Here is a 15,256-nt window from a genome sequence, read left to right as displayed (position 1 = left end):
TCTATATAAGATCGCCAGCTAATTTGCCTTCTGTTATTTTACACTTAACAATACTATACGGTTATTCAGCTTCCTAGCTAAATTAATAAATCGTTAGCTCTCGAAACTATATCCAATAATTATTATATCCTTGGAACCTGGAGTATTTCAATAAATACTTTACGTCTAGAGCAAAAATATTAGAAGTAAATGTTATGAAATATGAAGCCTTTCATATTCCAGACAGTAATTCGATCTAGAAACAAAACAAACACGTTGCCTTGAATCTAATTTAAATTTTATGCGTAATAATATTTCGCAATATGGAATATTTGTACAATAATGTAGATAGATTACTTTAAAGTCAATGTAATTTATAGCAATCATTGTTTATACCGCCATAGAATAAATTGCCTATAATAGGAAGATGAAATCATAAAAAATGGTTTTTATTTGTTAGAAAACAATATTTTATTCTGAAATATGTCAAAATACACACATAAAGCGATTCGTTTGTTTTATTTGAATTACGACGCGGGCCACCTCTGCAGCGTCGTAAATTATTTTGTTCCAAATCGGATAATTTTATGTTGCAACGTGTGACATGTGTTCAGCAGTTAGAAGTCGTCGATGACTGGAGGACAGGTACACACGAGGTGTTTGTCGCCATACATGTCGTCTATGCGGCCGACTGTCGGCCAGATTTTCGTCTCGCCTTTTACAAATGACTGTAAGAAAATACACGTCAATTGTATTAACACTAAAAATAAATATAAATAATATGGCATACTAATTAATAATAAACTCACGGCAGGGAAAGCTGCTTGTTCCCGACTGTAAGGGCGGTTCCAGTCTTCTGAAATCACTTCTTCTTGCGTGTGTGGTGCCATCTATAAAACATAAATAGTAGTAGTCATTTTTGCAAGTATTCGTTCAGTTATCAACGTAGCTGTAGGAAATGATATCACACTGTAATTTATTTATGAAAAATTAAATGTCTTTGTTCCTCATTTATCTACCATCGCGTACAATGAAACAATTATAATTAATGAAAATGACGCACACCGTGATCAATATGCAACATAACATTGAAGGATTATGAAGAGCGATGCTGACAATTATTAATAGTCACTAGGAATATTAATAGACGTTGATAACATAGCATATTATAGTACCTTTAATGGATTTAAGCGTTTATCAATCAGTCCATCCTCAATATCTTTTATTTCCTTGCGGATTGCTATGAGCGCGTCACAAAACCTGTCGAGTTCCTGGAGGTCCTCGGATTCTGTGGGTTCTATCATAAGGGTTCCTGCCACTGGCCATGACATTGTTGGCGCGTGGAAACCTGCAATTATCAATAGTGTGTAACCATAATTCTAGGAAATCGTACCAACAAGATATTACTTTCACACGTAGACACACCCACATCATCACACCTTTATCCACAGAATGGCAGCCAGAGGTGTGTTATACCCCTGTGTGTTCCGTCCCATGGTTGAGTTTCGCTCATATGCGAGTATTATAATGTTTTAAACTCTTCCTCAAAAATTTAGTCCCTTGATAGAGTCATATATTTTAATATTTTAAATTCTTCCTCAGAAAATAAGTCTCTTAATAGGCATTTATTTTTCATAAGTAGGTATCTAAATACTAACCGAAGTCCATAAGCCGTTTCGCAATATCTCCAGGTTCGATGTTAGCTGTTTTCTTGAGATCCCTTACGTCAATTATGAACTCGTGAGCTACTAAACCTCTTTCCCCCGTGTATAATGTTTTATAGTGGTCTTTTAACCTTCGAGACATGTAGTTTGCGTTAAGTATGGCCACTTGTGTTGCACGTTTCAATCCTTTTGGTCCCATCATCTGAAAATTTTACCAGTCAATAAAGTGCTAATAAGAAATGTTAGTGATTATCTACTAGGCTATGGGCGTGTTTAGATTTTGTTTCGATAAATAACCGTGTATTACGTTGATATATAATGAAATTAAATTAAATAATTTCATTGAACCTGTAAAATGTTATGTATTATTTAGATTCCGTCAATATAAAATCTACCACCAGTTCGGAAAGCAGTACTCACCAGACAAGAAACTCTTGTTTTGCTTTTTTCAAAATCAGTTTAAAGTATAAACTACAGTAGTGCATTCTTGAAATGTAATGGATACTTACTTTTATGTAAGCCCAAGAAATGGGCAGTATAGCTGAGGAGCCGAAAGGCGCTGCGCTGACTGATCCGAAGCTGTGCGCCGCGTCTCCTAGATCTGCGAGCGGGTCTATCACAGGATGCGAAGGTAGGAATGGTGCTAGGTGAGCTTTACTAAACAAACAATAATAAATAAATATACGATTTGGTAGAGTTTATAAACAGTTGTTTACTTTCAAAATGGCTTTTTAGACCTTAAATCAATCCTCGTAATTAATTATATAATAGAATCAAATACTCATAATAATCGATGATATTTTGTTATAGGTATATTTTTATTTAAATAAGGAATGTCAAATCGCAAACTTACACTCCAATAGGTCCCATACCGGGACCACCGCCTCCGTGAGGTATGCAGAAAGTTTTGTGAAGATTCAAATGGGATACATCGCTGCCATAGTCTCCAGGACGGCATAACCCTACCTTAAATATAAATAATGTATTACTAATTAACAAATCTGGCGATGATAAGTGTCTAATAAATTTAAAAAAATAAAGATATGTTGAATGGGTACATTTATATTTGTTTAGGGTAACATTTGTTAATATGTAATTTAATTTGTTTTTGTGGCAACACGCCTCCACTTCCTTCTTCCTGTCACGGGCTGCCGGCGAGCAGCCACAATAATGTAGTTCTTTAAGTTTATGTTTAAGATATCAAATTAAATAACAGTGATCCGTCATAGTGGTTTTATTAACATGGTAGCAGAGCGTGGTTGCCTGCAAATACAAAGAAGAAAAGAAGATATTTTCGCAAATAAAGTGGAAACGTGCTATATATGCAATAAGCAAAAATGGCGTTTACTAAATGCAATGACGCAGTTATTCCAATATTCGACGGATCGGATTATAGTAGCTGGAAAATACGTATACTTAAGTTTTTGGAATTTAAGAAATGTAAAGAAGCTGCCATACGAATCAAAAATGATTCGGATGATGTTGCAAAGTGGGAAGAGATGGATATCCAGGCAACGAACTACATTTATAGTGCAATAAGCAACAAGCAACTCGAATATATATGCGACTTAGATTCCGCATGCAAAATATTGGCAAAATTTGATGAAATGTACCTGCAGAAATCATCGGCACTACAGATTATATGTCGCAACAATGTAGAAGCAATAAAATTATCGAACTATTCGCAAGTAAGTGTATTTTTGACGACTTTGAGAAATCAATAAATCAGTTAAAAACAAGCCGGCGCGACGGTAAGTGAACAAGAAAAATTAAATTATATGTTAAAGGCCTTACCTCGTAATTACAGTCATATTGGAGATCTAATAGACGTTTTACCAGAAAAAGACAGAACTGTAGATTATTTGAAAAGTAAAATTATGTTAAAATCATTGGATAAAGAACCTGAAAAATGTAATGAACCATCACGCGACAACTCAAATGTTTTTAAAGCTCACACTAGTAGTTCTGCATCACCTAATAAAAACTTTAAATGTTTTACCTGTGGAAAACCTGGCCACATGCAAAGAGATTGTCGACACAGAAATGTTAACAGTGGTAGAGGAAATGGATTTATTAGATTTAATAATAATCGTGGACATCAACGTGGATCATATTATAATTCAAGAAATATTAGAGGAAGAACTTATAATAATAAATCCAGTAATGAGAGTGGTGGTAATAATTTCCTTGCAACTATTGAGAATAATAATGTTTCAACTTCAAGTAAAATATATAATATTGAGCAGTCTGGCCACTTAACTTGGTTATTAGATAGTGGTTGTACAGATCATATAATTAATACTGATGAGTACTATCATTCATGTGAAATATTACAACAACCTATTAAAGTAAAAGTTGGTGATGGAAGAATATTAGAAGCTACAAAGGTCGGAAAAATACAAACTTATTTTATGGTCTATGGAAAAAGTCTGAAGTTGTTTTGAACAATGTTTTCTATGTCAAAGAGATGAAAACAAATTTATTGAGCTATTCAAAGATTACAGACAATCATAAAATTGTTTCCAGGGGACGACAATCAAAAATATATAACGTCTATGGAACTATTATAGCTATAGCAGTGAAAGAAGATAGACTGTATAAATTAAAAGGTTATATAAATGCAAGTACATTACATGCTAATTTAGTGAAGAAATCAAGTATGACAGTGAAGGAGAAATTACATAGGATGCTTGGTCATATAAACTTTAACAATTTGAATACTATGTGTACAAGTGAATTATTGAAAGGATTACCAAAGGAGATTGAATGTAAGTACATGAAATGTGCTATATGTATTGAAAATAAAATGCATAACTTGCCATTTAAAAATAATAGAAAACGAGCACAGGATATATTAGAAATTGTACACACAGATTTAAATGGGCCACACAGAACTACAGGTTTTAATGGTGAAAAATATTTCTTAAGTTTTATAGATGACTATAGTAAGTTGGCAAAAGTTTATTGTATTCCGTCAAAAGATAAAGTATATAATTGTTTAATGCAGTATGTTAATGAGATACAAAATTTAACTGGGAAAAATATTAAAGAATTGAGATGTGATAATGGAAAGGAATACATTAATAAAAGAGTGTTTGACTTTGCAAGATCAAAGGGAATTATGATTAAATCTTGTCCGCCATATGTGCATGAATTAAATGGCACAGCAGAGAGGTTCAATAGATCAATAATGGATATGTCAAGATGTCTATTGGCAGAGGCAAAAGTGCATAAAAGATTTTGGCCTGAAGTGGTTATGGCCGCAGCTTATTTAAAGAATAGAACATTAACAAATGGCACTATAGAAAGGAAGACGCCTTATGAGATATTTTTCAAACAAAGGCCAAGCATTGAAAATTTAAGGATATATGGAAGTAAAGTATTTGTTAGAACACCAGAGGAAAAGAGAAAAATGTAAATGGGACAGGAAAGCCGAGCTTGGCATACTAATGGGCTATACAGATGTTGGATATAGAGTATTAATAAACAATAGAATAGTTGTAGCAAGACATTGTGATATAATTGAAGATGATGTAATGTGTATTGGTCTCCGATGATAATAGAGAAGAGAAAAATGATAAAAGTAATAGCCAGCCGAATAAATTGGAAGAGAAAAATTATAGAAGAGAAGAAAGAGACTAATGCAGAAGAAAATAATGAGAAAATTAATGAAGATTTGAATGCTGAAACAAATGAAAGTTATGATGATAATAAAGTAATTGAAACAAGAAATCGGCGTAAAATCAAGCCACCAACTCGGTTTGATGAAGAATTTGGTTATTATTGTATAACTGTTAACTATTGTGATGCTATGATTCCAGATAATTTTCAGGAGGCAATAACTAGCGATGAAGCAAAAGAATGGACTGAGGCTATGAATCGTGAGATGAACAGTTTGGCAAAAATGAGACCTGGAGACTTGTAAGTAAACCAGCAGACAAACAGCCTTTAGATGTGAAATGGATATACAGAAAGAAAGCCGAAAATAAATTTAAAGCTAGGTTAGTAGTAAGAGGTTTTCAACAAAAAGATTTTATTGATGATATATATTCACCCGTTGCTAAAATGCAAACTTTAAAATTGTTATTGTCTTATTGTTGTCAAAATAATCTTAATATACATCAGATGGATGTTGAAACTGCTTTTTTAAATGGTAAAATTTTATCTGAAGTTTATGTAAACCAGCCAATTGGTTATGATGATGGCACTGATAGAGTTTATAAATTAAATAAAACATTATATGGTTTAAAAGAAAGCCCTCGGGCTTGGTATGAATGTGTCAATAAGTTTTTAACTAGTCTTGGATTTCAGAGAAGTAAATATGACTTTTGTTTATATTTTAAATTGGATACTAATGTGAGTGTATACATTTTGTTATATGTTGATGATTTGTTAATATGTTGTAAAGATGAAAAGGTAATGAGTAATATTAAAAACAAACTGTTAAGTAAATTTACTATGAAGGATATGGGTAAAGTTAAAGAATACATTGGAATACATATTGATTATGATTATAAAAGAATAAGACCATGACACTGAGTCAGGAATCATATATAGAATCATTAGCTAAGCGTTATAATATAATAAATACAAAGTTATATACTACACCAATGGAAGTAAATCTTAAACTAGAAAACTGTAATATAAATGAGAATGTAAAATATAGAAATTTAATTGGAGCACTTTTATATATTAGTTCAGGTACAAGACCAGATATATCGTTCAGTGTTAATTATTTGAGTAGATTCCAAAATTGCTATAATGAGACACATTTTAAATATGCTTTGCGAGTACTTAAATATCTTTACTTAACAAAACATATAAAATTAATTTATAACATGAATATAAATTCTGATATGTTAGATTGTTATGTAGATGCAGATTTTGCAGGAGATATTGTCAGTAGGAAATCAACAACAGGATTTGTAATTAGACTGTTTGGGAATGCAATATTTTGGAAATCAAAGAAACAAAATTGTGTAACAAAGTCATCTACATTTGCTGAATACATTGCGCTGTCAGAAGCTGTTACTGAAATTAAATTTATAGTTTGTTTAATTAATGAGATTTGTCAGAAAGATTGTAAACCTGTAAAAATATATGAAGATAATATTGGAGCTCAAATTATTGCTAAATACGGAAATTTCACAAAAATTCAAAACATATTGAAGTTCATTATCATTTTGTTCATGAAAGTGTTAAAATTGGTTTAATTGATGTTATAAAAATTGCATCTGATCAAAATATAGCTGACATTTTAACAAAACCATTGGGAAGTAATAAATTTAATAAATTTAGAGATATGTTAAAGTTGTTGTAAAAGTAAATTATCTTTCAGATGGATATTATGTTGAGATAAATATTGGTTTAAGGTGGTAGCTCAAGGTCCATTTTCATACATTTTGTTTCGGCTTTAATCTGGGTAACTAAACAAGTATTGGCAAGTAAAGAATTTAAATTCACGTCTAGTTAGTGATTAGTTCTCGCAGTTGAAAGAAAAACGTTAAAATAATTAATAATCATGGATATTTCGGCCTTTAAAATTTAATATGACGAAATTTTAAAGGCAGAAATATCCATGATTATTTTTTTTCTTTCAACTGCAAATACAATAAATAATATGAAAGACAAAAAATTAATTAAATATGATAATTGTAATATAAAAAAAAAAAAAAAAAAGTTACAATTAATATGTTATACTGAAGGTAATGTTTATAGAGCTATTGTTTTAATTTAAAATACTTGATATGAGTAGTGTATGATATGATTTAGTTAAAATATAAATGTAAGGAGGCATGTTGAATGGGTACATTTATATTTGTTTAGGGTAACATTTGTTAATATGTAATTTAATTTGTTTTTGTGGCAACACGCCTCCACTTCCTTCTTCCTGTCACGGGCTGCCGGCGAGCAGCCACAATAATGTAGTTCTTTAAGTTTATGTTTAAGATATCAAATTAAATAACAGTGATCCGTCATAGTGGTTTTATTAACAAGATAATATGTACTTATTTAAATTTTATTCACGACGAAAAAAAAATTGCAATGTATATATTTTTAAATGATTATAATTAACTCTCTAAATGAGAAAAATATACGTATTAATTTTGAATTATCGTGAATCTTAAATATTATTGACCTCATTCCCTTTTGTATTCAAATTACTTCCTTTACATGTGGCGAAAGATTTTTTTTCTTGCCACATTTCATGATTCTAGGTCTATGGGAAGACACTATAGATTTTTATTCCCTTGTGAAATTTTCAACACAAACGTTCATATCTTTTGATCGCGATGACTTACTTATTCATAGCTAAAAGAGACCGTAGACCGAACTATTTGATATGAATTTCAATTTAATAACTTTACGCGTTCCTGAGAAATAGGGGCTTGATAGTCGGACAGAAAAGTTATACTACAAGGGTTATTTTTTGAGATATGGAAGCCTAACAAGTGATCGTAACCTGTGCATTCATGTTGGCGCCATCCAGATAGACTTGTCCGCCGTGCGCGTGCACGAGTGCGCACACGTCCGCGGCTCTCTCCTCGAACACGCCGAACGTACTCGGGTATGTCAACATCAAACACGACAACTTTTCACTGTGTTCTTCTACCTGAAATCATTACGAATTTTACTAAAAGGTACATTATTCTAAAAGGTACCTAGGTAGGTGGAAGGTAGCTATTGTATAAATATTTGCGTTATGGTTTACGTTTGATGTTCAAAACATAAAAAATATTTTTAATAAAACAGTAATGCAAAATGTTTGTGCTAGGTGTACATAGTCCGGTTCGGGTAATTCGATAAAGAGTAGTTAGTGCCTACTAACCTCTTAATCAAATGTATCCACTTTCGTTATTGAATTAAACGTGCGTAAGCAACAGCGTGTGAAAATAAAATAAGATTTCATTTAACTATTACATGTCTAGGTAGCACTGACAAAGACAAAATCCAGCAGTACGAATCGACTAGATGTCTGGAGGTCACTGTCAATATATATTGGATCAGAGCCAGGACTTCTATGAAATTTGATAGAGTGGGCATATATTTTTCTTGCTATGTCCAAGGATCGAGTAACGTACAAAGCTTTTTTCTTTACCAGCCTTCTTCCGGGGACGTCATGACGCCCCATGATAATAACACTATTTTAAATCGCTCGTTGAATTTCAAATCGCAAATTTGTTTGCCAAAATATATATATTTTTTGAGACGGCCTCTGAGCCTCTCTTAGGATCTCAAAAGTTGGCAAGCGAGGCAGAAATATTATCGTTCAAAGTCGTAGCTGTTGTAACTGTGATTACTTGCCAACAGGTAAACCATTTCTGAGTACTGCATTCATTAGCGCGGTAATTTGCCATTGTGAGTCGTTCGTTGGAATCCTTTAGCCCTGTATTATATAGTTAAAGGGAAATAGCGAGCTATTAAGTGAGCCGCTTGCTCGTGCGCTCTCATTAATTAAAAAAAAAAATTGTCACCATGTCTTTAAGATGTGCCATGTCTATGTCGCCGCCTGGTGTGACGCGTATTGCGCAGACGCGCATGCCGGCCATGTGCGCGGACGCGGGGTTGGTGCCGTGCGCGCTCACGGGGATGAGGCAGATGTTGCGGCGCGCGTCGCCGCGGAATTCATGGTATCGTTTGATTGTCCGCAAACCCGCGTACTCGCCTTGTGCACCGCTGTCAAATGTGCGGTATTTTCAATGGATAAATTTTCGCTAATTACTCAATAAATTCCACATTAATTTGCACCTAAATACTTTTTACGTCGATACTCGATATAGTTAGAAATTATTATGAACTTCGTCACTGTCGCCGTAATCATTTCTAATACTTTTCATGCAGGTGACGTTAGGTATAGCATGTGGAATAAAAATAGAAGTTTATTAAGACCAAATGAAAGGAGCGTTCTAAAATACTAAGAAACTAACCTGTTAGGTTGGAAGGAGACACGGTCGTATCCTGTGATAGCGCAGAGGTCTCTCGCCAACTCCTCGAACAGCGTGTGGTATCCTTGACATTGGTCGAGTGGCGCGAACGGATGGATGTCGGTGAAGTGCTTGAACGAACATGGCATCATCTCCGTCGTTGAGTTCAGTTTCATTGTACAAGAGCCCTGAATGGAAATGTCTACATCACAACTTACATCTAAATGTATCTAGCACCCTGCCGAGGTTTTCAATTCGTGTATTTGCATTTTTTTATGTATTTATGTTAGTCCTTTTTGAGATCGGGTCAGGGTTAGCAGAGAAGTTATCACACCAATAATGCCCAAGCTGTTATATCCCATGCTTTAGGGAATAAGCCTATTACCATTCATCGAGCACATTACCAAACTACGAACTGTTACTGAGCAGATATATAGCGATACAACAAAAACTACTTGAAAATTTTAAAATTGTTATTACCTACCCATAATAATACGTCAGTAACAATTTTAGGTATTTAAAAGAAGAATCATGCATACAGAATTTAGAAATATCAAATAGCAAGGACGCATTCCTCGTTGGACACTGACATTCAAATTGTATAGAAGCAAGGTGCGGCTAGGGTCTAAATTAAACATTGACTTTTATGCTATAATGACCGCTTTTATGGAGGCGCATAATATATTGGGCCTAACTATATAATTTCATTGTTATTTACTCAATACTAAATTCATTAATATTTAGGCTTACGTACAACAAGAACCTACTCACCAAAGGTATCATGGAATGTACAAGGGAGACATCTTTATTCTCAAGTCGTTTCATGTAGCGAACTATCCTCGTTTCAGAGTGATGCATGTTGAAAACTGGGTGGGTGAGGTAGGGAGACGTCCTTCTGAACGGACCTTTTAAAACGCTGCGGTTTAGCACATCGCTGTCCTTGGTGAGCTTAAAACACAATAATCAAACAATATACATACAGGTAACATGCGTAGAAATTCAAAATAATATTTTTTTATATTTTACATGGTTAAAAATTATCGCAAAACTCAATTACGATGATCTAAATAGTAACATTTGATAATAAAATAACTAATTACGTTTTTCAATGATCCAATACCTCGTTTACAGATTTACAGTCAAATATCCACAATAGGTCTTCGACGTCTTGCATTGTGGTGGTCTCATCCAACGCGACACCCACAGCTCCGTCGTCGAAATATCGCAGATTGATTTTCTTTTGTTGTGCACGAGATTTAATAGAGCCAGCGTCGTGTTCGGATAGAGGAACTATGTGAAGGGTATCGAAGTATACTTCGTTTGATTGTTTGTGACCACGTTGTCTGATTCCTGGAAAATGAATTTTTATAAAAAAAATATCTCATACTTCGCACATGGGCAAACCCTATAATAATAAGCGATTGCCATCGCCCATAAACGGCACCAGTGCCGTCTATTGATGTTCGAATGACGATAATAATGTAAACCGCTGCAATCTAGCCACTTATTAAAATAATATGTCTGCGTATACAATGACGCAACTATGTAGTAACTGAATATATGTACCGTGATCAAGCACGAGTGTAGCATTATGAACTCTGGTGGCGATGTCCCTGAGTCCTTGCGGGCCATGGTACACAGCGTACATGGCAGACATATTGGCCAGTAGCGCCTGTGCAGTACAAATGTTTGACGTCGCCTTATCGCGCCTTATGTGCTGCTCTCTGGTCTGGAGCGCTAACCTGAAGGATTATTTTTTTACTTTTTACCAATCTCGCTGTAGCGCGTGGCAAAATTATATGATCCCTTAATTTTAACAGAACCGATCTAATGGCCTTTACTGGAATAGTCATTAGTCATTTATTCTTAGGTCACGTGGATCTAAGAATGCCAACCAAATTCAAATATTATTTCTTACTTGTTTCGTAAATCAATTCCCGCTAAGTGAAAATCAAAAATCAGCGCAAAACAGAACGGATATAACTTCTGTTTAGTTTTGAATAAGTAAAGGTAGGAACGACTCTACGTTTACTTTTTCGAATGGCACAGTTGTAGATACGGATATCACACGGGTTGAACAATAAAAAAATTGATTCGTTCATTTATTTCACCAACGTCACCTGTAAGCATCTCGTCCCGTAGCATCTCTAGTGACGCCGACCATGCGGCCGGGCATGAGGCGCACGAGCGCGTGCTCAGCGGCGAAGAATCCGGCGTGCGGCCCGCCATAGCCAAGTGGTACTCCGAGCCGCTGAGAGGTACCAACAGCCAGCGCCGCACCACACTCCGCTGGAGGACGCAACAGTGCCATCGCCAGTAGGTCCGTCGCCACCACTACTAAGGTCTGATAATAGGCATCTATGTCAATCAATCTTTGTGAATAGCTATAATAACTTTATACACTTTAAATTAGAAAACAACATACATAACAAAAGCAAGGTTATGTATGTCGGTTTCGAGCTATAATATATTTTCTTCTTTTTGTTTATTGTTATCGTATTAGTTTTGAAACGGTACATCACACATAATAAGGCCAAAATAAACTTCATAGCAATTGATTTAGAACTCACTCCGTGCTCTTGTGCTGCGGCCGCTAATCCAGAGTAGTCGTATACCAAGCCCCTTGTGTCAGGGCACTGCAGTAGCACCGCCGAAATGTCTCTCTGCGCGAAGTCAGCTTGTCTGACATCAGGCACCACAATCACTTCCAAACCTAACGCATCTAGTCTAGTCTGTACAACTGCCAATGTCTGAGGATGCAGTCTTTCCGATACCACAAACTTTGTTCTTTTATTATGCCTGCAATAGAATTTGATAGTTATGTTAGTTCTACATAAAACTTAACGTCTAGTATGGTTTTAGTTTTGATTTTCTATTAAATTTAATATGGTTAATGAACTTACCATAACTCCAAAGCAGACCAAATTAAATTAAGTACCTGTGGCAAAGTGACAAGGCTTCGGCTGCAGCGGTACCTTCATCAAGCAAAGATGCGTTGGCAACATCTAATCCCGTTAAATCGCTAACCATTGTTTGATAGTTGAGAAGACTCTCCAATCGACCTTGTGCTACTTCGGGCTGATAAGGTGTGTACTGGGTCGTCCTATTAAAGGAATTATATTATTATTTAAATCAAATTCCATAACGTTGAGAAAATAATTACTGTAAAGGAACTAATTAACCATAGTTTCCTAACGTAAGTTTATTTACATGAGACACGTGCATCTTACTAGAAGTAACGAAAATTAGCACTATGCTCTATAGTTTCGATCAAAATTGTTTTCGCGAATAATACCTGCAAATATACCCACATAGTCCGCAATACTGAGTTAATGGACTTTAAAAATTTATGTAACTTTATTATTTATTTTGACATATATTATGTGCCTACTATCTAACGGATCCACACAATATTTTATAATGGGTAGTATTTTGTGTAAATATTATTAGCAATTCAAATATAAGATAAAATAATGGGATCAGGGAGTAAATATTGGAAATGAATTAATTAAAATTTATTTACCATCCCGGATTTTCGAACATATTCCTCATAATTGAATGTGGAACGCAGCAGTTGTGGTAACCCATACCAATGAATGACCGCCATATTTGATTTTTCTCTGATATTTTTCGTGCCCTTTCAATGAGATCATATTCACCTGGGAAACATTCAATGGCAAAATCTTAATTGACTAATATTTTTCAAAAATGTTTTGATGTTTGTCAAAACCAAACATACAAATAGCTGAACGGATTCGGATAAAATTACGCGGGTAGACCATGTCTTGGATTAACATAAAGGCTATTTTTGTCATTATAATTAGCTCTCGTGGGATATTTATGTTTTTAATCCCGATTTTTATATAGATAGCGCTGGCGTCGCACTAATAATGTTATAGATTACTTAGAGACTTATGTAGCGGAAAATCCTCTTCACGGAGTGAAGCTGCGAGCAACACCTATTAATTACTAAATTTCGTTCGTTTTTCGTTTCCTTATAATTTTAATGTTATTACTTATCATAAAGGTATGCATTTTTCGGATTCAGTCCTTAAAATATTTTTTTTAGATGTAAGTATTTAATAATATAGTTTGTGTGACGTGTGTTATTAACAAGAATGAATAGATAATTATAATAAACAACACCATAAATTACAAAATTCATGCCATGTACACTTTGTTAGATGGATAATATTATATTCTGCTAGGGTTAATAACATTACAGGCAAATTACAACATTATTATATCGAATCTACACCTAATACTGACCTACTTATTATAGAGAGACTTTGATTTTTATAATTAATAGTAAGTAATAGGTATAATGTAAACAATTCAATTGTTCTGTACTCACTCATAGGATCAGTGATGTCCATGAGGCCTTGGAATTGGATTTTACTTGGAACCGCATCGTTGGTCAGCTGATCTAAACTCTGAGAATATTTTGATTATATTATAACGCAATCTTAAAGTTGTCTACGTTTTGATATTACGAGATAACAATTATCATCATAATGTATAAAAATATATTACTGAATACTGTTGTCAGGTATAACTAAGTTGACGTCCATTTTTAATACATAATATGCCCATGGTTTAAAACACTAAACTGCATTAAACAAATAAAAATTAATTAATCCTTTTTAGCTGAATTTCGACCACGGCGACCAATCTTAACAGATCAGCCACGTACACAGGAGATGTTATAGCATATAGGTACGCAATACACAGGTGCACTCTCTGTTCCTTCACACTCATAGTCCAGTGAGATGGTTATCCGATATCACCGGCAACAGATCAGGTGCAGGACCAACGGCTTTGTGTGCTTTCTGAGACACGGGGATATTATAACACTAATCTGACTCCGAGCTGCGACTGAATAATTTTTAAGAAGGAAAAGTCCAGTTAAATCTGTCTTTGCTCGACCCGGGATTTAAAAATAAATAAAAAATGCAGTGATTAAACAAATTATAATCACAACACTTAATCAATAATCACCATATGTGTACCTTATAACCCAACAGATCCAGCATAGTCACTATATCGTGGTCTCGGGGTCCTATATGCCGGCTCGGAAAGTCCACTCTCCCCGGAAACAGAGTGTCCGAGTGCGAACTCTGAGTTGTCACATAACATAACTGAGTGCATGGCTCTGACCACTTATAACTGTTTCGTACGGAATGCAATCCTGTTTTAGAAAAGCGGCCAAATTTTAATAAGCTCAGCATTGTCGAGGTACAATATTTGTAGGAATACTGATCATTTCGTCTGGAGACTGACAACAGTCACGTTAATGTACTGATAATGGGGTCAAAGTGTTTTATTGCATGTACTCAAGATAAGTGAGCCAACAAATAATGATTACAAAATAATGATTGTTAAGTATGACCACTGGTGTGACGCTTAAGTGATTGGATGTGTTATTCACAATAAGTAAATGTTTTGTAAAATGTATGACTATAAATAATAAATACTTACACTATCGTCTAATAATAAATAATACATTAGCTACATGAATACTAAATCGTTTGGCTATCCTGGCTAAATGGTTGGGGGTTTTAACAGGCCTTAAATAAAAAATATTTTGTTTTTTTTTAATAAATAGGTTCTGGAGTCGTTTTGTAATTTGAATGTCTTATATGAGTAGATCATTTCATCCACGAAGACGCGCCCCGCCACTGTTTGTGC

General features: G+C 34.4%; 1 protein-coding gene across 1 annotated transcript; it reads right to left on the bottom strand.

Moving 5' to 3' along the window:
- Positions 1-425: 425 nt before the first annotated feature.
- LOC115441102 (glycine dehydrogenase (decarboxylating), mitochondrial) lies at positions 426-14,864 on the bottom strand. Its single transcript, XM_030165710.2, has 18 exons — positions 14,578-14,864; positions 13,923-14,001; positions 13,092-13,227; positions 12,507-12,671; positions 12,139-12,367; positions 11,689-11,912; positions 11,135-11,310; positions 10,689-10,918; positions 10,340-10,516; positions 9,572-9,756; positions 9,119-9,320; positions 8,107-8,256; positions 2,497-2,609; positions 2,153-2,300; positions 1,638-1,845; positions 1,155-1,327; positions 789-869; positions 426-707 (listed from the first exon to the last, which is right to left on the bottom strand). Exons 1-18 carry the CDS (start codon positions 14,794-14,796, stop codon positions 597-599), a joined length of 3,006 nt encoding a protein of 1,001 aa, XP_030021570.1. The 5' UTR covers positions 14,797-14,864; the 3' UTR covers positions 426-596.
- Positions 14,865-15,256: the final 392 nt, after the last annotated feature.

The sequence above is a fragment of the Manduca sexta genome, chromosome 26, assembly GCF_014839805.1.
Source record: "Manduca sexta isolate Smith_Timp_Sample1 chromosome 26, JHU_Msex_v1.0, whole genome shotgun sequence".
NCBI classification, from domain to species: Eukaryota; Metazoa; Arthropoda; class Insecta; order Lepidoptera; family Sphingidae; genus Manduca; species Manduca sexta.
The sequence above is the reverse complement of the archived record's forward strand: the minus strand, read 5'-3'. Positions and strand labels throughout refer to the sequence as shown.

Excerpts from the sequence above, each read along its gene's own strand:
- LOC115441102 (XM_030165710.2), bottom strand. The coding sequence starts at position 14,796 with ATGCTGAGCTTATTAAAATTTGGCCGCTTTTCTAAAACAGGATTGCAT. Across the intron at positions 12,672-13,091 it reads ATGTTCGAAAATCCGGGATG|GACGACCCAGTACACACCTT; the intron begins GTAAATAAATTT and ends TTCCTTTAATAG. Across the intron at positions 1,846-2,152 it reads TTTCTTGGGCTTACATAAAA|ATGATGGGACCAAAAGGATT; the intron begins GTAAGTATCCAT and ends TAAAATTTTCAG.